The sequence below is a fragment of the Mchenga conophoros genome, linkage group LG11 (assembly GCF_057382185.1).
Source record: "Mchenga conophoros isolate Kocher_MC1m ecotype Shallow Benthic linkage group LG11, M_conophoros_male_GT1.1, whole genome shotgun sequence".
Classification (NCBI taxonomy): Eukaryota; Metazoa; Chordata; class Actinopteri; order Cichliformes; family Cichlidae; genus Mchenga; species Mchenga conophoros.
This window is the reverse complement of record NC_140536.1, coordinates 14,846,621-14,867,708: the sequence shown is the minus strand read 5'-3', so window position 1 is coordinate 14,867,708 and position 21,088 is coordinate 14,846,621. Positions and strand designations below refer to the sequence as shown.

General features: G+C 38.8%; 1 protein-coding gene across 8 annotated transcripts in view; it reads left to right on the top strand.

Annotated features, from left to right (window-relative positions):
- The window catches only part of cobl (cordon-bleu WH2 repeat protein), a 75,206-nt gene that overhangs the window by 2,591 nt on the left and 51,527 nt on the right, over positions 1–21,088 (top strand). For 2 of the 8 annotated variants that reach the window (XM_085291085.1, XM_085291078.1), the window contains 6 exons: positions 8,187–8,381; positions 11,663–11,873; positions 13,608–13,836; positions 16,057–16,101; positions 16,756–16,844; positions 17,124–17,195. In XM_085291085.1, coding sequence (XP_085147211.1) covers positions 8,187–8,381; positions 11,663–11,873; positions 13,608–13,836; positions 16,057–16,101; positions 16,756–16,844; positions 17,124–17,195 — 841 coding nt within the window. Of the gene's footprint in view, positions 1–6,069; positions 6,243–8,186; positions 8,382–11,662; positions 11,874–13,607; positions 13,837–16,056; positions 16,102–16,755; positions 16,845–17,123; positions 17,196–21,088 lie in introns of those variants that run through there. The other 6 variants (XM_085291080.1, XM_085291081.1, XM_085291079.1 and 3 more) reach the window with 6 other exon arrangements.

Here is a 21,088-nt window from a genome sequence, read left to right as displayed (position 1 = left end):
TAAGCGACTGCCTCTGTACTTGTTTGTGTGCCGAGCGAGGTTGAGAGCAGAAGCGTCTGTTTAATATGGCTTTATTTCATGGTCTTATGGTTAGTACACGACCCCACAGAAGCAATAAGGAAACAGCAGAGTGGCTTAAATAAATGGAGAATTAATTAAAGCAGAACCACTAAAGTAAATTACAAATTTACAGAATTCCCCACTTGTTTTTTTCTTTTCTTCCATCCTTCAAAGTGTTTTACTGAGGTGGTAGAAGTTTAATAAGAATTCTTTTCTCTTTTCTTGAGACGCCGTTGATGCATGTGACGTCAGAACCTTGTGAGTTTACTTTGGTCACATGGTTCAGTCCCCAGTAACAATCATCCACCCAAACCTCACATTTGGTCCCACTTATTAGCTGTTCAAAGGGCCTCTTGAAGCGCAAAGAGCAAAAAAAATAAAACAGCCTTACCATCGTCAACGTCCAGATTTGTGCTGCCATGTGCTTCATCGCTGGTGGGCCACACATCCTACTTTAAACACATCTGCAGTTTTTTTGGTTTATTTGTTTTGGTGCCCAATCAAAAACACACCCCCAGGAAGATGGGGTTGGAGATTTTACAGATAAATTCTGTATGCATGCATACAAATACACACACCCAGAGGTAATTACTGCATGCCACGCTGCCTGTCCTGTTCTATGTGGATGTCTGTGTGAGCTAATAAGTGATGTATATGAAGAGAGGTCTCGCCTAGCTACAGTCAAAAACGTTCGTTACTTTGAAGTTGTGTCCGCTGAACTCAAATGCCATTCTTACTGTTTGACTGTTTGCATAGCATTTGAATGCCATTTGTGTTGCACACGTATAGATAGACTAAGAGTAATCTAAGCTAGCATACTGTATGTCTTTTCCTAGCTGGTGTCTCAGATGATTTTAAGACAGAAGCAGACGTAACCTTTCCAAACCTCACACCCACTTCATAAAATATTAAGGTTCATGTGGTCGGCCACTAGCTCAGGGCTGCTGACTAAGGGAGTTCCCTTCTTTTTGTCTTTGCTCGGAAGCCTATACAGTGCGCATATTTAGCAAAGGGCGTACATGGTAACAGCTGGACGTTATTTTTATGATGAGTTAAATTTAACTCATGAAAGCTGAGATGGGAGAGAGAGGGTTGCGTTTGAGGCTATGCGTTGTTGGCAGTAGTGCAGTATGTATCTGGTAATGTCTGCATCTAGCTCTCAGGCCATCCCGTTTAAAATAGAGAGGGTGTGGATGCAGTGCTTCTGCAAGCCTGTTCAGCACACGCTGATGGAATATATTTGCTCAAAAGCACAAGACTGGCATATAATCTTTATGTGAAGTAGTTAGCTTATTAATTAAATTAACTGGAAGTGCTACTCCTTTAATTAACAACAACAGTGCATTTTACAAGGCCAGGCACAGTAGGATGAAATTAATCGGTCCTTGGGCAGCGCACTATCAGGCAGCACTTATGCTCATAAGATAGTTACTCCAGCACAATGCTTCGTTATATCAGTGACATTTCAGACATCTAGACTGGCCCTATTTATAAACTATCGTGATCCTTAGGTTCACTACATTATCCACTCTGTTTTCTTCCACTTGTCAACCTCTGCCCCCACCCTCCCTCCCCTGCAAAAAAAGCACTAGCAGACACCTTACAACAAAGTAGTGCTTGTATATTTGACAGTATCTACAGTACACTGTATCTGCCTGTATTATGCAGCTGTTATGCACTGCTCAGATTTATTTCTGGAAGCCTGCTGTCATATGTTAGTCTCTGTGGTATGTGTGTTTGTCACAGAGGAAGACAGACGGACTGCATGTGTGTGACTAAAGCTGGGTGGATTCATCTAGCTGATGTGATAAAGCAGAGGAGTGTTCAATGTGATAGATTTGCACATGTTTAACCTTGGAATGTTTCTCCCTGCTTTTGCCTTCATTGCAGAGAAAGATAAGAAATAACCTGTAATCATATCAGTAATTTACCAACATGTGACATTTTTAAGCTATTATTATTAAACACATAATGCAGTCTTTTTTCACGTTGGCAAACCTTCCTTTAAGGCATGGCTTTCTGCCAAAAGTTATGAATGAATGCTTTTGTACTTTCTCCCCACAAATGCTGTGATAATATTTCACTTTTCAGCTTTTCTGAAGCTTTTCATTGATTTGTGTTATATATTTATATTTTTTAATTTTTGCTTCTTCTTTTCTTCCTGTCACTCCAGCAGGAGTTCTCTCTAATTGAACAAGCAGCAGCTTAGGGAATAGAGAATAAACTAATTATTATTTCCTGCTGTTGTTCCTCTACATTCCACTCTTTGCTCCACCCTTATTATTCCCTTTCCCCCTGTTCCCCCTCGACACAAGGCTTTGTGCCACCTGAGATTCCCTCTTCTCTCTCTTTCTTACTAACCATTTATTGTCTTTTTTTGTTCTCTTACTTCTGTTGGTCTGTTTGCCACCCGTGAGCTTTACCACAATGTAGCTGGAACACAGTGAAATGCCCTTGGGAACAGGCCAGTTAATAAATGTTCAAAAAAGACCAAATAAGAAAAGTAAAAAACTGGCATGATTTTTCCAGCTCTGCAGACAGTCTGTTAAGTCAGCTTCCTGTTCCTGTATTTGGAGAATTGTGGTTGTCTTGGTACATGTTTTGTGCTAAACTGTTTACAGCATGTCTCTTAGTCACTGGTCACAAGCAGACATGATAACTATATATGTCAAAAGAGATGAATACAAAAAAGAGGGTTGATGTGTAGTGGTGCTATCCACAGTAGGTGGATTTTTCTCTTTAGTTGTGAAATAAATACTCTGGGTTGTGGTTAAATCGTTGGTGAAATTACATCCTACGTCCTAATCATTTTTTCCTTGAGGTCTTCCATGAGGTCAAGGAATGACGTGAAGCAAAAATCAAAAGGAGACAGACGAATACTTTAGCAGTGCTAAACGCGTGCACATGCAAAAGGCTGTGGTGAATTTGTGATGTCCCAAAGATCACTCAGAGACAGCTGTAAATATTTTGTCCTGTGCATTCTTGCCATGTTTTATGCAGGCTATAAAAAACATCAACTTTTTAAAAAATATTGTTTCCCTTACATGCTAGAAATAGCAGCGAAACAAAAAGGTTGTTACAATACGAATAGTTGCTCTTGTCCATACTTAAATATAAATTAGCACCAGTCTAACTGTAGAAAATAATTGTTACATTTATAAAATATTGATAACCTTTAAATGTAGCTAATGCAGTGGGATGGTATTATCCTTTTGTAAAAGCTGGTCTGGTACATCCTGTGCTCAAGCACTGAACCAGCTTTGATTAGCATTTAAAGAATTTAAGCAGGACTGCCTTTTAGATACCTCATGTCCTTTCAGTCCGTCCTCTAAGAAAAAAAAAGACAGTTTGACCACAACCGTGGATTACTGGTTGCTGGTTCCATCTGAGGTTATTGCGTTAGCTAACTGTTTAAGAGTGTAAGCAACCTAATTGATCCCATGAGTAACAAATCATTTAGCACCTGCGGTGTTGTGTGTGTGGTGTGTGTGTTCTTTTTTTTTTGTTAATCTCCCACGGGTTATTACGGTCTCTGCACACATGTTGATCAGACTCTGCAGAGCCCTAACTTGGTTCTTTTGGAGAAGTCAGGACTTGATAATCAGGTAAATTAAAGTTTCATACAAGTTAAAAATATTAACACTGGAGCCTCAGACTATTTGCAAATTCAGGGCTATTTATAATATGTAATAAGGTTACAGCTTGTATGCAAATTTAGTGAAATATTTTGCATTTGGGCAAATGAGACAGTAAAACCGGATATGATTTATCAGTCTGAGGAGAGCTAATGATTGTATGCTGCCTGCAAGCCTAGACCATTATTATGGCAACACATTTGTTTGTATGTCTGTTAAGAAAATCAGAGGTTCAAAAATAAATGTTGACATTTTTTCATTTGCTTCTCTATGCTTTGTAATTTTCACTTTGCTGTAGTGAGAGGGGCAGCGGTGAGACTGTGAATATAGAGGATGAAGCTGGCATTTCCAGACTTGACATTGAGATGCGGTGGGGGTTAAGCACATTGATAGTAATATGAGCATCAAGACATATGCTGAATTAGAAGGTTTTGTGACTAGCAACTGCAAACAAATGCTTTACTTGGCTCATATGTCCAATTTCAGTCTCCCACACTCTGTCTCTTGTTCACTGGTGTTTCTCCGGGTCACTCACCCTGGGTGTGCATGCCTCTCCAATCCACAGCTGCTACTGGACTAAGATCTGCCTTCTTTTGCAGTCAAGTGGTGTAAATATAGGTTGCCATGGGGACACCATGACACTCAAAGGGTATGCTGACTAGATGCATGTGTGGTGGGAGAACCTGAGTGTCCCGGATGTGTGCTGCACACTCTGTGTCTATTGCGTAATCAGGTGAAAACGTAAGTCTGACTTTTCAAATGTGTGATTACTGGACAAATACATGAAAGAAATATAAATGATTAATTCTGATAAGACATACAAAACATAAAAATATTTTTTGTGCTTTATCTAGATTAAGCTTAATGTTTTTTTCTTATAAATTAAATGTAAAAGAATCCTTTTTTAACAGATAAATAAAGAAGTGTGCCAGGGATCCTGCAGTAGCCTTTCGGCATATGGGTCACCTGCTCAACCCACTCAAAAATGTGTTTTGATGGTTCTGATAGAGGATAATATACTAGGGTCATGCACTAGTATATTTGGATATTGGGTTGATAAGATCTTGGAACGTGGGACCATTTACTCAGTGTTTCCCTGACAAATAAGGATAAATGATACATTGTCTAACCTTTATTTCTCCCCTATTTAAAAACAAAGTGAAGGTGGTCTCCAGTGTGTATTTAGTATTATGCAATCTTTTTATCAAACAGGAATAATCTTAACTCTGACGTACACATTGGCAGTGTTTACATTTTGTAGTGTAATATGTGTGCCACCACACAAAGTCATGCCTTAACATTCAGTCACGATTTAACCCAAGTGTCTTGATCAAGATTGAGCATAGTAATATTCAGGTTATAGAAGAGGTAAAGCATGTTTTCAAATATTTATTTATGTGCCTTCTGGTAAGTTTTTATAGCTGCCCACATGTTCTAATTTCAGATGCACCGTAGACTGGAGCCCGGCTGATGCTGAGGGTTAAAAACTTCTGACATTGCTGTATAAACCAATAATTATTTTATATATGTGAATACATTGCTATAGACTTCTTTTTATTAGAAGGGAAACTGATGTGTACTCCTGTGCAGAAAGTATTGTGGACGAATTTTTTTAAAGAATTTTAATAGAGGCCAGCAAAAGAAATCCATCCTTGTTAATGCTGTTTTGTCAAGTAAAATGAACTATCCATTAGTAACCTTTTCTGTGTGTGCAGGTGTGTATGTGTGTGAGCATTGTAACTTAGTCTCTTCAGCAGCACTTACTGCCCCCCTGTGCCAGAGCTGGGTTTCCTTTTGCGTTGCGTTCCTTGGTGCTTCTTTACTTTCCCACTCTTTCTCTCTGTTTACGCTCATTCTAACTCTGTGGGAGACTAGGCTTCTTCTAAAGGAGTCTTTGTACATGTTTGAGCGAGGAAAAGCGAGAGAGAGAGAGGGAAAGGGAAATGTTACGGTGAGACAAACAGCAAGCGAAAGAGAGAGGAGGATACTAGCTGCCTGTGTTAAGCCTGGCCAGGACCCAGTCCCACAGTTCCACAGAGCCCTGTGCTGTTTACCTTAAAAGACTCAGACTTAACAGGAAAATGCAAAAAGTCTCTCACAGTTACAGGTCTGTAAGTCTGCTCTTTCATCACTACACACAGTTTTAGGTGCGTATATAGTCAGAGATTTTCTAGTCAATAATTAGAAATGACGTGCACTGTGATTCCAAAAAGTGAAACATTCTCACTGCACTGGATAATGAGTCAATGACTCTATGAGCCCTTTGGGCGCAAGTTAGTTGATATGTGACGTAGCTGTTAATGGTTAACTTTAGCCAGGTTAGAGTCCACTCACTGTGCTATGTCCATGTGCAAACGTCCTTCATTTTGCTGTCTTTAAACTGGGCAGGGATAACGTCGAGAATACTGGATTGAACAACTTCGGAGTCTACAATTAAATGCTTACACTGATTCTTCGGGGTGTCTCCCGAATCCTTGGAACGAGAGTTAAACAGTCTGATATATAACACGTTCGGAACACTTAATCAGCACAAGGACTGTTTTTGATGTGAGTGGGATGTTTTTTCTTTTCTATCCAAGGCTAATACTTGAGAGAGTGAGTGTGTGCTTAATCATATGGCACTTGTCATTGCTGAGAGAATGAACTGTTTCATTTCTGTCTAATCAGCTGTGTGTGTCAGGGCAAGTACAGTTTATGTTTAGCCGAGGTCAAACACACAAGAAGGAGCTTGTCATTGACATCTGTCACAGTGCTCACGAGGAGCTGTGTGGCTGGAGTATGTTTTGCATCTGCGTTTGTTTTTTTAATTTGTGATTTTCATAAAAGTATTTTAAAGAGATTCAATGATGCGTGGTCTGCACCCTGGCTCATTCAGTACTTTATGGCTTCCTTTATTTCTGTTAAGAAAAAACCCCCCAATAGAATTTCTAATTTTCTCAACGCTGCTACAGTTCTGTCAGCCCAATTTTGTATTTTGTATTACTGTTTATAACATTGTTGATTCATATGTTCAGATATGTTTATAGATTCTCCTCAGGGGTGGAATGAAAATGAATGAGGGGTAGAGCAGGGCGATATGACCAAAAATATTTATCACGATATACATTTGAAAATTTACGATAACAATATAACTGACGATATAATTGACACCAGACAAAATACTTTACAACTCCACAACTTTATTAGTGCAAAAAAACCAAAAACCCATCAATGTATTTTCACATAAACAACCAGCTGTTTTTTATGTGCATTAAAGTTATATAAAAATGTAACAGTGCAAATTCCTTGCTGACAGTTTAATCAAAAGGCATTTCCAGTGGAAACTGGCCGACATATCCTCAGCATAACCATGTATAATATCCACAAAACTTAAAAAGAGGTTATACACACACAATACGGTAATATTATGTTGAAGCACAGTATCACTCCGCGAGGCTCCTGCCTACGATGCCGTGATGCTCCGACAATCCATCAAGCGGTGCGGCTTCGTAGCTTAGCAAAGTCGTACTAAAACATTTGACAGATTTTCGAGCGCCGTGTACATAAAATCGTTTAGAGGTCAGTAAACACAACCAGAATTCATACATAAGGCACACGGGATTATAAGGGGCACTGTCGATTTTCAGAAAAATCAAAGGATTGATTTTAAGTGTGTCGTATTGTCCAAACAACACGGTAATAACGACGGCACGCTAGCATGTTCTAGCAAAAACAGTGCTTTGTTGTGTATCTGACGGACGAAAACTAAACCAGTTCCACACCACTGAAGTTGCAGCATTTTTACAAACCAGTTCTGGTTCATCCGTTTCATTTAACGATCTGTTTTCGCTTTTCTCATTCTACGTCACCGCCATGTGCGTATGTAAACGTAGGCACTGCGCATGCGCGTTTTACCCATATTCTATCACGATATTTCATTTTCCTATCATTGCCCAACATTAATACCGGTATTACCGTGAACGGTATGATATAGCCCAGCCCTAATGAGGGGTGTTGTTTCTGTCAAAGCAAAGATGTTAATTTGCCTTTGGAAAGCTGTTTGATAGCAGGCATTGATTGTAGGAGTGTAGGAGTGATATTAAAGAGGCAATAGACCAGATAGATTAAACAGCTCCAAAAGGCTCAGAGATCTTGATAACCAAAATAATCATCTTGGCGTGTCTGTAGTTTGTTATGTAATCTAAATGAAGGGAAGGTTATGTCATAATCAGAAACAGAAAGATAGAAAAAAAGTCAACATTAGTATTCCGGCTGCCCCTGATGTGGTAGCAGTGGTTTGTATTCATAGGCTGTCATGTTGTGCAACTGACTGAACTTCAGAAAAAAAAACAGTAATGATTCAGAGGAAACAGACATTTATAATATATAATTTGTTTGTATAAAAATAAATATGTCATTAGGAAATTTTAAAGTATTGTATCATATGAAAAGGATGGCCTGAAAAAGAAAAAATATTCTTATTTGTGTATCTCTCCAACTTTCATCACCAAGAAGGAGGATGAAGGCCCATGCCCCACCTCCACCACCGGCCCCTCAACCCGCTCCACGCCATATCTTCAGAACCACTACACCTGATGGGGGAGGGACATCAGGCATGGAGGCCAAGGAGAACATCCTGAGGGCCACAGTGGATTTACAGTTAACCCTGCCACAGGGCAACCAGATTTATGTGACTGAGGATGGAAGGTGAGAAAAACAGGCCCACACAAGCACATATCAAACATAGTTTTGATTTGTTCATTTTATTGTCACATGTGTCATGACCAAAAGTTTTGCCCATTAATCTCATATTATTTGACTATAAAATCTTCATATATCTGTAGCTATTTTATTATTTATATCTGGAAATACAAATCGAATCTAACCTTAGTTTATTGTTAGTTCTGCGATATGATTCTATAGGTTGATCTTCATTCAGTCACCAGAAAAACTGTATGTTTGTTGCTCCTGTGCATGTTTTGTTCGCTGTGCCAGCGGGGCCTCGTTGGGGGGTTCCATTCCAATTTCCAACACAAGCTTTTTGTCCCAGAGAGTCAGTGGCTGACCTGCTAGTGCTCTCTGTCCCTAATGAGGCAATTGTCTCTAGGGCAGAAAACTGGGGATGTCTATCTTGTATAAAACAACAAGAGACTCTTTTAATAACTATAGAGAATGTATCACCATCAGATGCCTCTGTATGCTCATCACCAGAAAAACTATGTATCATATTATTGTCATAGAGGCTTTCTAACATGCAAAACTAGTATAATAGAAGAGGGGCCTGAAAGCTGAAGGCTCTGCCCCCCATTCCACTTTTAAATATTGCACAAACCACGGGTTGTTATGACACTATGAAGGTAAGACCTTGTATGACCTTCTATGTTTAATAGAAGATGGTCATATTATGATCAATGCTGCTTAAAACATCAGAACCTGTTGCTATGACTGTCACGGTCCTGGGTCTTTTGACCCAGCGTTTTGAGTTTTAGTATATGTTTAAGCTCTTCAGGTTTTCTAAGTTCATTTTTTATCATGCCTAGGTTGTTCTAGATCTTTGTTATTAGATTCCCCTTGTGTCTTCCACCCCTGTTAAGTCTCCCTTGCCCTTCATGTGTTTCATGTCTGCGTCTTATGTTTCCTGTTTTATTTTGAAGAGGTCTTGTGTTCCTGTGTCTAGTATTACTCTTCCACTGTGACGTCGTTATGTTCATGTGTGTCAGCTGTTTCCCCCATGTGTTCCCACTTCTCTCATTAGCCTCCTGTGTGTATTTAGTCTGTGCCTTCTCATTCAGTCTTTGTCGGATCATCTGCGTTTTCCCTTGCCATGTCCTGCTTTCAGGTTTTCCTCACCACATTGCCATGTTTAGCGTTTCCCTATGTTTTCTACTTGCCAGGGTTCTTCATGTTCTTCAACCTAAACCCCAGTTTAGGTTATTGCTTAGTTTGCATTGTTTTCACCCTTTTATTTTGTACTGTTCTGCCTGCTTTAATAAACAGTTCATCATCAGTTAAGTTTGAGTTTGAGAATGTCTGCACCTGGGTCCTCTCTTCGCACGCCACGCAGTTTGCCTCGGCAAACTATGACAATGACAAAGGGGTAAACACAAATCATTCATACAAAGGCTCATTCACTATCTCCACCCTAAGGTCAAAGTGCAGACTCCTCATAGACTTATATCACCTGTTATATTCTATAGTGATAGTTAGTTAGTGATTAAATTCAAGGACTAAAAATAGCACATACAGGAATGTGCCAGCACATTGCAACATATAATTTTATCTTGTTTATAGTTATGGGCTTGGGACTTTTTAGTTTTATGTTTTGTGAACTTAAAAGACAGACTGTCTCATCTAAACACATTCCAGTCATGACTATACCAGAGATGACGTAATTCTCTACTTTTAAAATAAGCGAAACAGTGGTTGAATAAAGATATGGCATATCTTTGCATTCTTCTGATCTCATAAACTTCAGTTATCAATGTAAAGTTCCAGTCTTTGTTTGTTTTTTTACTTTCATTCCTGCCTTATTAATCCTGTGATTAAGGGAAGTTGTGCCTCACAAAGGACTCAGAAACTCTCAGAGGCTTTGCTCTCACTATTGACAAAATAAAACAAGCTTTAGGATATTTGCTATAATCAATCACCACGAGCAGGTTTATTTTGTAGGATTTAAAAATAGTGAAAAATGTGGTGCAGATATTGCACTAGGCATTTACAATGCAGGCATGATAGTATATGTTATTACTGAATTAATACTGTTGCTTAGGCAGTCAGTTACTTATTTAGTTATTATCTGGTTGTGTGTTTTTGTTGTCATGCTCCTATTAATATTATTATTACACCTAATATATTATTTTTATGACCGCAGTGTCACACTTCATGAATGATCTACATGCCCTGTGCACCCTCGTAATGTAATTTGTCACACTTTAAATATCTACGATAGGTACTTGAAACTACAGCTTAGTAATGCTTGACCATAACATGGTTAAAAATGACCCTATGTGAACCAGGGAGGTATATATTCAGTGCTAGAGTAAATACATAGAAAAAAATAGAGTAAATACTTAGAGATAGTCATTATGTTTTGGCATGTTTTGTATGAAATGAATCTCGAGAAGCACACCAGACACTGGGTCTGTTTTTGGTTTTAGTTGCAGTCTGCATCCATGTGTTAGTGATTGTCAATGGTGCTCTTTGTAGCAGTATCTCTCTCAGTTCTGTCATCTGATCTCTGTTCCCAGAAAACATTGGAGACTGTTTCTAGGTTTCTTTATGTGAGGATTGACAAGTAGTACTATAGGCCTCCACATGAGCACCGCAATCCAAACAGGCACACAAAGCAATGGGCATAAGTGAATGACAGAGGTATTATTTTTTATGCCCAGTGCTTTGTCACTACCTTTTTTGTAAAGACTCTTAGATGGACTGCACAGGTGAAATCTTCAGCAACCACCTTACCTTTTATAGAGCATATGGACGCGCTCAGGTTTTAGTTCTACTTCACATACAGTGTGTTATTTTTCAGTCAGAGTTTGGCAAAATTAAACAATAACATGGATTTTTGTAGGGGTTTAAAATGGATAAGAACATTCTCAGAAAAAGGTGCTACTAATATACAATCAACCTCAAATGAATGAAAAATATTTGTACAGAAAGAATTAAGATGAAGGCAATGTTTTGATGTTCATATTTAAATCACTGCTGCTGTCATTGTATCTGTATTTTGTCTGTGGAAATGGCTTAGATCAAAATACCACCCATTGTTTCATTGAGGTGCATCAAGTGAGAGTGTGGCATTGTTTCATTCCGTTCTCTTTACTTCAGCTAAGCTTCGAAGACTTTGTAACCCTAGCTTTTGTCCTGCCTCCCTTTCTTCTCTTCTCATCTCCTTCTGCATTTCTTTCTTAAACACACACACTCACACACACATACACACACACACTTTCCCTCTCACTCCTATTATCTCTCTCTTTCCCTCTCAGTAAAGCACTGATGGATCTGCTGGTCGAGCTGTGTAGTCGCTACCACCTGAATCCAGCTCTGCACACTTTGGAGGTTCTGTCTCCTGAGGGCCGGTCTTTGGGCTTCAAGCCCAACGCACTGTTGGGCTCCCTTAACGTGGCCTGTGTGCTTATCAAGGAAAAAGTGTTGGAGGAGAAAGTGGCGCGCAGACCAGCACCCAAAGTGCCAGAGGTGAGTTGCAGTGGATCCTGACACCTTGAGCCACCTCCTCTTTTGTCATATGTGCTTTATATGTTGGACTATACTGTTACAGCATATTTAAAACCTGCAAATGTTTTCTTTTTTATGCCTGGCTTGGATTTGTGTTGTTTTGATTGCACAAAGGGTTATCTCATGTTTTTACAAATCAAATTTGCATTCACTGCAAGTCTTATGTAATGCCTGTCCCTCTCTGCCTTTTATCACTGACCACTGGCAGAAAGCATGGCCAGTGAATCCTGTAAGGGCCATTTCTAAGGTAGGAAGCTGGTTGGTATTAAACTGGCCAGCAAGTCCCTTATTGGAGTTTATAAACTGATTTTAAGTCTAGTGTGCTTTTTCTGCCTTACTGTCTGTCTGGATGTTTTATTCTATTCAGCATCAATCTCTTTCTCTCTGCCTTTTCTTGTCTTCGCCTTCACTCTCCTCCTACCGTTTGAATATTTGATGAGTACCTTACCTTTAGTTACCATGCATTATTTCTCTGCTCTTCTCAGGACTCACTGGCTGCTCTCTCTCCCTTTGACCCCACCTGGCCATAGGCCAGAGGCTGACACTGTTTCAGACAGCACTGTCAGTCATTGGTCTTCTCTGTTTTATCTCACATCTTCTCATTATGTAACCAATTTCAACAGCTCAAATTAAATAGCTTGTTTCGATTGCCAGTGTATTGGATCCACCCAGTAGTCTAATATGTTAGCCCAGGAATAAAGTCTACGGTTATGGAAGATATCGTTCACACTGCTATTGAAATGTTTTTTGTTGATATGAATGGGGTGTTCAAAATGTTAGAAACAAAATTCAGTAAAATGCAAACATTTAAAATTAGTGTAGTACTTATAAAATTGTCAGAAGTAAGGAATCACAATACTTTATTAATCCTTTAGGAAATTATGTAACTAAATTGATTAACTGAACAATAGTTAGCGATAAATAAACTGTTTGTCCTTTCCCGATGCACCAGAAAAACTACACAGAAATGGCTACCAGTAACAAATATGTCAGTTTTGCACCTTATTTTAATATTACATTATATTATCAGTTACCTGTTTTGGTTGCTAATTTGATTATTCTTGGTTAGGAAAAATTGCTTCAGTCACAAAGATGGGAAATTTATTTTTGTCTCCATTTAACCTTCCGATAGTCTCGAATATTTCAACCATCTATCTAGTGACCATATTAGCAGAAACATTAAAATATACCCATGTCACAGGCTTAAAATACTGTTTATTTTGGAAAACCTATGACCATCAACCTGAACATTTTCATATATAATGGGTAAATTATAACAACTTAGCACCTCTTCCACAATTTGCTGATAAGCTTGGTACATTCACGAAAGAGGCTGCCAATAGTACTGTGGTAGAATTGTGCTTTCTTTTATTGTTATTTCTTTTTCTTTATTATTGCAGTGTCATCCTCTGTGTGTTCTCCTCTACTTTTTATATTTTTAAACCAAAATATGCTATTGTACATCAATCAGAAATATGACTATATTTAAATATATTTATATATATAAGTATAAATATTAGTTAAGTATGTCTTTTAGGCTAGCATATTTTATCAGTCAGTTAACTTTGTTGTATTTTTTCCCTTAACTACATCATCCTTTTTCTTGACTTGATGATTCATCCTTGATTAGCTCTTAATGTCATCCAGCTGTTTGCGTGTCTAATTTTCTCCATCATTTTCCCCTCTGTGTATCAGAAAACTGTGCGATTGATGGTGAACTATCATGGCAACCAGAAGGCCGTAGTACGGGTGAACCCCTTGATATCGCTCCAGGCTCTGATACCAGTCATCTGTGACAAGTGTGAGTTCGACCCTACACGTGTCCTGCTGCTGAAGGATAGCATCAGCCAACGAGAGTTACCGCTGGACAAAACTCTAGCAGAACTCGGGATCAAAGATCTCTACGTACATGATCAGAGGCTAGGTAAGCCTGACCTCATTTCTCTTTGCTCTTTGTGAAATATGTCAAATTTCTGTTAGTATTGTTTTCCCAGTAGCATGCAAGATGATACAGATCCTAAGCGATGATACTTTTTTCTTTTGATTCTTTTAATGTGGAAATATTTATTCATTAATCTGTGTAATGCTATAATGGAGAAGCTGCACAATCTCACAGTCAAACGTATATACATATCATATCACACACATATCACTAACCATATTTACATGGCTACAGTCTTTGTAATGGCTACATTGATCAGGAAACAGGAGAAGGAAGACAGGATGGCATTTTTTTTCTCTGGATTTGATTTTTAATAAAAGGTTTTTCCTCTCTGTTTTTCCATCGGTGAACCATGTCGGTCAGGCAAAATTTTATCTGGGGCTTGTATGGGAGGAACGCAGAGGGAAAAGGTGAATGGAAGATAAGAGTTGATAAGAACGTACTACCTTGTGACTGTAAATGTAACAGCAGTCAGCTACCTGTCATAATAAATAAAATAAATAAATAATGATAATGATAAAATGAACTTGAGCGACTTTAAAGTTATTAGGAGTTTACAGAGGTTTCACAGAAATGGAGCTAAGGTCTGTTTTCAGAATCAGAATACATTATTAATCCCTAAGGAAATTATGTTTACCAAATTATTTCCCAAAGGTTTCTACACAAACTGGAAGACTTGTTGCCACCACAGAAGTTGAAAGAATATATGTTTAAGGCACTACTGACGAGTTACCCCTCTGTTATTTTGTCTGTAGGTACAGGTTAGCATAGACGGGTTAGCATCCTATATTCAGTAGATACATCTGTTATAACTGTCTTTGAGAATAAATCTCAGTTGTTCAATTTTCACATTGTTTAGATAAACTCTTAATCGGGTTCCTTAATAATTGTATTTTGTTTTAGATGTCGCTGAAATGTCTGTGCCATCTATAATGTTGCAAATCTTATATATCTAAGCAGACACAGATTGCCAGATTAGTTTCCTGAATGTGGCTAAAGTCTACAGTACTAGCACCGGTAACCCTCCTTCCTTCCAGGTTAGCGTTCACGCTCCTGTGCTGCATGTGGTTACACATCACTTTGGTTACGTGGTTATATGCCACTTTACTCTGACACCACAGACGTACAACTGCTCATCGTTTTCTTCATCAAAGTACTGTGCAGCCGTGCTGATTTTTGCATCTGTCAGCTGCTTGCTCTCCACCTTGCTCAAATGCACTATGTCTAAAACAGAGAGAAAGAGGGTTGGAGCCCTCTGTCCGTGCTGTAGCCCCAGTTTTTTGCAGGTCGCATAATAACATTAGGTGACTGCTGTTGTAGAAAAAGAGCGTTTAAAATTCTAGGGGACTTGTTAAGCACATACCTAAATCTTACACATTTCACCTCTAACTCCAGTCACTTTAAAGCAAGTGTCTGTACATATATTCAAAATTGTATTAACTTTTTAAAAGATAAAATAATGCTTTGCTCTGCTGAATAAAACTATCTGGTAAACATAGGATGTAACACTTAAGATGATGATGTGAAATTTAAGCAGACAAAGGATGTTAGCGTGGATACTGGTGTGTGCTTTGGCTTGCCCTGCTATTGTCTCACAGTATCTGCTGTTATCCTGTCCATACAACGGCTGAAATAGCGAGCTTTTATGAATCATGTACGGCCTTTGTATTAATACATAATTCATGTAGTATGAAGTTATGGTTGTTTACTGCGCGATTATCCACACCCACTGGTATTTATAGTTAAAGGTTCTCTTGTGATCTCACAGTAAAAACGTGTATTTTATCACTTAAGTGATGTGACAAGGGAACAGTAGAACATTATGTCACTTTTATGGTCAAGCACTCTTGTGCAAGATTTTGGTAATCAACAAGGCCACCCAGTTTCCCTTTAAATGTTTCTTTCTCAGCATTTGGTATGCTAAAAGGTTTTTGGTAAATTGTAGGGTTCGAATCCTTTCCAAATCACCGCGTCATGTTTTCAGTTACATTTTACACAGTCCTACCCTTTTGAACATAGTAGTAATGTAGTTTACTTTCATTATTATGAGGCAATTATACAAATGACTTCCTCTTGTGAATCAGTAGTTACGTAGCGCATCGGCTGTGCTGTGACACAAAAGCACAAGCACAGCCGCTCTGTCATGTAGATGAGTTATCCATTAATGACGTTTGTGTTTTTAAACTTTATCATGTTTTACAGCTTTCCACCCTAAAATGGCTTCTGCCCCTGCACTTAACTACACAGGTATTAGACGTATATATTGTGTGTCTTAGCGTTGGCACCATTCAAATACATGTGGTTGTTTAACCCAATGTATCGCTGCTTGCTTATTAACCCTGCATTGTTGCTGCATTGGATATTAACCATTAACCAGCCATATTAAAAGAAATCATTTGTTGCTTTATGTACTTTTTTTTAACCTGCGTGAACATCAATGCCTTCAATTTTTAAAGGCTTTATTAATAAATTGGCTTGCTTCTGCCTCGTTTCAGAACCCAAATCATGAGTATTAGCCCTTAAATGTTTGATAGTTAGTTTACCTTCCCTCTCAGTCCTTGAGTCTGTAGTTTTATCACGACACATTCTTACTTACTGCTTAGCTGATTATAAAAGTTGGGTAGAGGTGAACCTGAGGAAAAGCAAAGCTGCAGCTCCCTCTTCTGAGCAAAACTGGAAGGTTAATTTATTGCTTTTAAAACAAAGGTATCTGTTTGGAGTAATATTTAGAGTTGACTGACTGTTAAAAAAAAACCTATTTTTTTCTGTTAACCATATGTTAACCTTTTCGTTAACCTTTGCATGCAGAAAAAACCATGTCTTTCCCTTTTTCTTTCCTCCCTTTCTTTAATTATAAGGTGCTTACATTACTTTCCTCCTGCTCTTGTTTTACTTTTTTAGACTTTGTTCGCTCCAGTACTGGCAGTTTGGACAGACCAGAAAAAAAAGGCCTCCTGGGTATCTTCCAGTTCAACAGGAGGAAATCCAAGGTGAGACTCATTCCTGGGCAATATGCTGTATGTGTGCAGGAAGTATGTCTGAATTATTAAATAAGAAAACAGCATGGACATCATTATAATTCTGCCCTTAGTTTTTGCATTTAATTATTTATACAAGTATCATTAGAAAAATAATAGTGTGAAGTAATTTACAAACTAACCTTTAGCATCATACTTATAGGCCATTCATACTTAACTGATAGCTGAGGCAAGCTAAATGCATGGCTGAATAGTTTGATGCTGCATGTTAGTTGTGCCTTCCGTTTGCAGACAGAGACAACATCTGTGGACATGGATGACTTTGATGATAAAATAATCCAAAACACTGACACACAATCCTGTGTAAGTACGTCTAACAATTTTTACAATGTCCAGAAGGGAAATAAAGCTCTCATCTTAACTTGTTACTGAAGCCGTGCAATCCCATACGGTGTTCCAGTTATTCTGTATAACTGGAACATAATACAGACTGCTTCTATGGACAGACTGCTGTTTGTGCAAACTGGGAACATACCTTGGAGCCAGTGGCTTTTACCTTAAGTTGTGTGCATCATCATTGCTTTATTTTTTTAATATAAGGGATTTTCAAAAAATGTATCAAAATAAACAGGAGGACTTTAGCTTTGAAGCCCTGCGACAGACTGGCGACCTGTCCAGGGTGTACCCCGCCTCTCGCCCTATGACAGCTGGGATAGGCTCCAGCGCCCCGGCGACCCTGAAAAGGATGAGCGGAAGCGAATGGATGGATGGATGGACTTTAGCTTTGAAACAAGCATTAGCAATAGAGCAGCACTGCTAGTACTATGCCATCTGTGTCCTTTGTCATCACCTTTAGTGCTTGATTTTGGATTGCATTTAACATTTTACTGACTTACACAGTTAAGACTATTGAAAGCTTCCTGTTGGTGCCTCGGGGTAAATTGTCCTGCACGAGTTATATGTAGCAGTAGTCATAATAGCAGTAATTTAACATGTCAACAAATACAAGATAAATGTGGATGTAAGTTGCCTTGTTACGTGCAATAAAACTGTCTTTTGACAAGGGCATATGTTGTGCCTGGTATTTGCATGAGTAGATAACAAGGACCCATGGCAAGTTTGTGTTTAAGACCCACAGTCACAGTAATCCATCCATGCCTGTGTCACCAAAGCCCGTCACTTTGGCCGATAATTTATTCGTTTTAATGGAAATTTTTAGTTGTTTCAGCTTTAAAAAGTAGTTCTGCAATAGAAACCCAACATTCCCTTATGACCAACAACTTGATGACACTGCAGGACAACAAAAAAACTTTTAGCAGAAATAAATCTCCTGTAGATCCAGGCTTACAGACAGGAGAAATCTAATACAGAACCAGTTGGGGTGAAGGGAAGTAGACGGAAAAGACAAAAGAGGACCAGAGAGAGCTGTTAGAATGAAGACCAAGCACAAACTATGGTGCAGAGAGACTAGATTATTTCAATGCAGTAATGTGTGCCGATGTCCTCCAGAGGGCAGTCATTCTATAAGATTAGTCAGCAGACTCTCAAGCATCTGTTCATCACAGGTCTTTATCAGTGCAGTTCATAACACCATTACATTTTCTTTTAAGCAACCATCATCCATCTCTTTACTTCTGCATCTGAGCACTAATTTGGTAGTACGTATCCAATTTGGATACATATACATACATATATATCTAAAATCAGCTCAAATGTTTATATATATATATATATATATATATATATATATATATATATATATATATATATATATGTATACAAATTTGAGCTGATTTTAGAATCTGAATATGATAAACATCAGTAACATAATGTAAAAGATTTTCCTCCAAGATTTCTCTGCAGTATATCCAGATGCACATTTAGACGCTGCATTTAGCAGCACTGAAGCTGTTATAGCTATAACTAAATCAATGGCATTTGATTACATTAGCCTGCCTGCCTCCCTCCTATTCAGTACACTGCTTCTCTAAGCTTGCCCTTGACTCCACCCTTCCAACTTTGTGTCTACTGCTTAATACTGAGCATTATTAACATTATCTTCTTCTTTTCCTTTTCCAGCCAGTCCTCTTTGTCCTTTTTTTATTCTCTTCGTTATCTTTAATTATTTCTTAAAGATTTTGCATATAGGGATCACAGTGTAATTAAAAGGAAAAAAGTCAGCAGACTATGAATTAAACATCAAAACTGTTATAGACACAGCACAACTCATTTACTTTGCTGAAACACTGAAAAGTATGAAAGACAGTTTTGTTGGATTGATTAATAATTCTTTTTTTTTCTACTGGACTTTAATGCAGCTTTTTTTCCCCCTATGATTGTTTCTCAGCCTGGGCAGTTTTTAGACCACACGCATGCATTTGCACACACCAGAAAACACACACCCACAGAGTGTTATCAACCCAAAGGCATCACATTACCCTACCTTGGCTACATTAGCACTAAAAGCCCAGCCTCTTATCTCTAATTGTTCATTAGGGGCTAAACTACTGTGTGTGTCAGTGTAAGTGTGTGTGGTCATAAAACATTAGCATGGTCAAATAGCGTTATGTCTGGGAAGACCTCATTCTAAAGCAAACTCACTTCTAAAAGTTTTTTTTAAAATATGCAGTATTTATTTGTTCTTAGCTTTTTAGGGAGTGGCATTGCTTAAGTTCCTCTAATACAGTGGTTCTCAAACTTTTTTTGCTAGGCCCCCCTTTGTTTTACAAGAAAAATGTTCGCGCTGGTTGGTTTGGAAACATATTTGGCGATGCTTCATCTCCTGCTTTGCGTTTGTGTGGAAGCCCCGTCAAAAACCTGTCAATTATGCTAGCGGTGTCCAAGCGTTTTTTTTTTTTTTTTCATACTGCTCTTAGATCCACTTGCCACTGATCATTGTTCTTTTAGGTTGCATCCTTCTCCCATATGCTCTTCCAATACTGCTCCGTCTCCAGCCTTGGTGACGCTGTTCTTATATTGTTCCCTTGCTATTGAGAGTACACCTTGGATGTGTCCGTGCAGAACAGCTGGTTTATTCTCCTGCCTTCTATCTCTCTGCTATACCTTTTCAAGTGGTTAGCCAAGGCTGTGAGTATTTGCTTGGCAGTTTCTAAGGCGTCAGATATGGGCAGCTTGCTGTTTGCAGTAGGAATTTTCCTTAGTGCTGCATTCACATCTTCTAGTAGACTTTCAGAGGGTACTTCATGTAGTCTTGGTAACCAACTACAGAGGGTCCAGGTTTCCAGTTTCACCATGATCCTCTCGTTCTGGTCAGCTACGCTCGCACTCAGTGCTCCTTCTTCCATCGTACTTGGGGCCTGGTACTCAATCTCGGGTGGAGGTAATATCTCCCGCCTGACTTGTTGTCCTGGCTCTCCCTTGCCATAGCATTTGTGCTATATACCTTATGGATCTCTAGCTGTGAAAGCAGTTCCTTCTACTCAATGTTGGAACACCAAGCTATTAGTTGTTTCTCTGTCAGTCTGCTGGGTATCGAAGGTTCCATAGGTTCCACATCCTAGTCAAGTAACCTCTTCTGCTGGAAACGGAGTAGCATTCCAACAGGGCCCTGTTCTTATTTCCTTCAAGCTCGGGTCCTACCAGAGCACTTGGAGCTTGAGGGTCCTGTGCAGTATCTTAGCTGTTCCTAGGACTGCGCTCTTCTGGACAGAGATCGCAGATGTTGTTCCTGAGATCTGCTGGAGCCACTCGCCTGGCTTGGGAGTCACTGCACCTTGTGCTCCAATTACCACTGGGACCACTGTTGCCTTCACCCTCCACATCTTCTCGAGCTCTTCTCTGAGCCCTTGGTACATCTTCAGCTTCTCGTGTTCCTTCTTCCTGATGTTGCTGTCATTCGGTATCACTACGTCTATCACTACAGCCGTCTTCTTCTGCTTGTCTATCACTACTATGTCCGGTTGGTTAGCCACCATTTTGTCCATCTGTATCTGGAAGTCCCACAGGATCTTAGCTCAGTTATTCTCAACCACCCTAAGAGGCGTCTCCCATTTTGATCTCGTATACTTCTTAATATACAATACAATACAGGTTTATTTGTATAGCACATTTAAAACCAAGGGTATACCAAAGTGCTTCACAATAACACAATAAACAGTTAATGATAACAAAACCAGTAAGTCATTAAAACAAATTAGATTAAATGAAAGACAGAAGCATTAAAAGATAGAAGTAGGGAAAATTCAGAGTATCCAGAAAATGTCAAAATGAATAATGATACAGCAATTAGTGAGAGG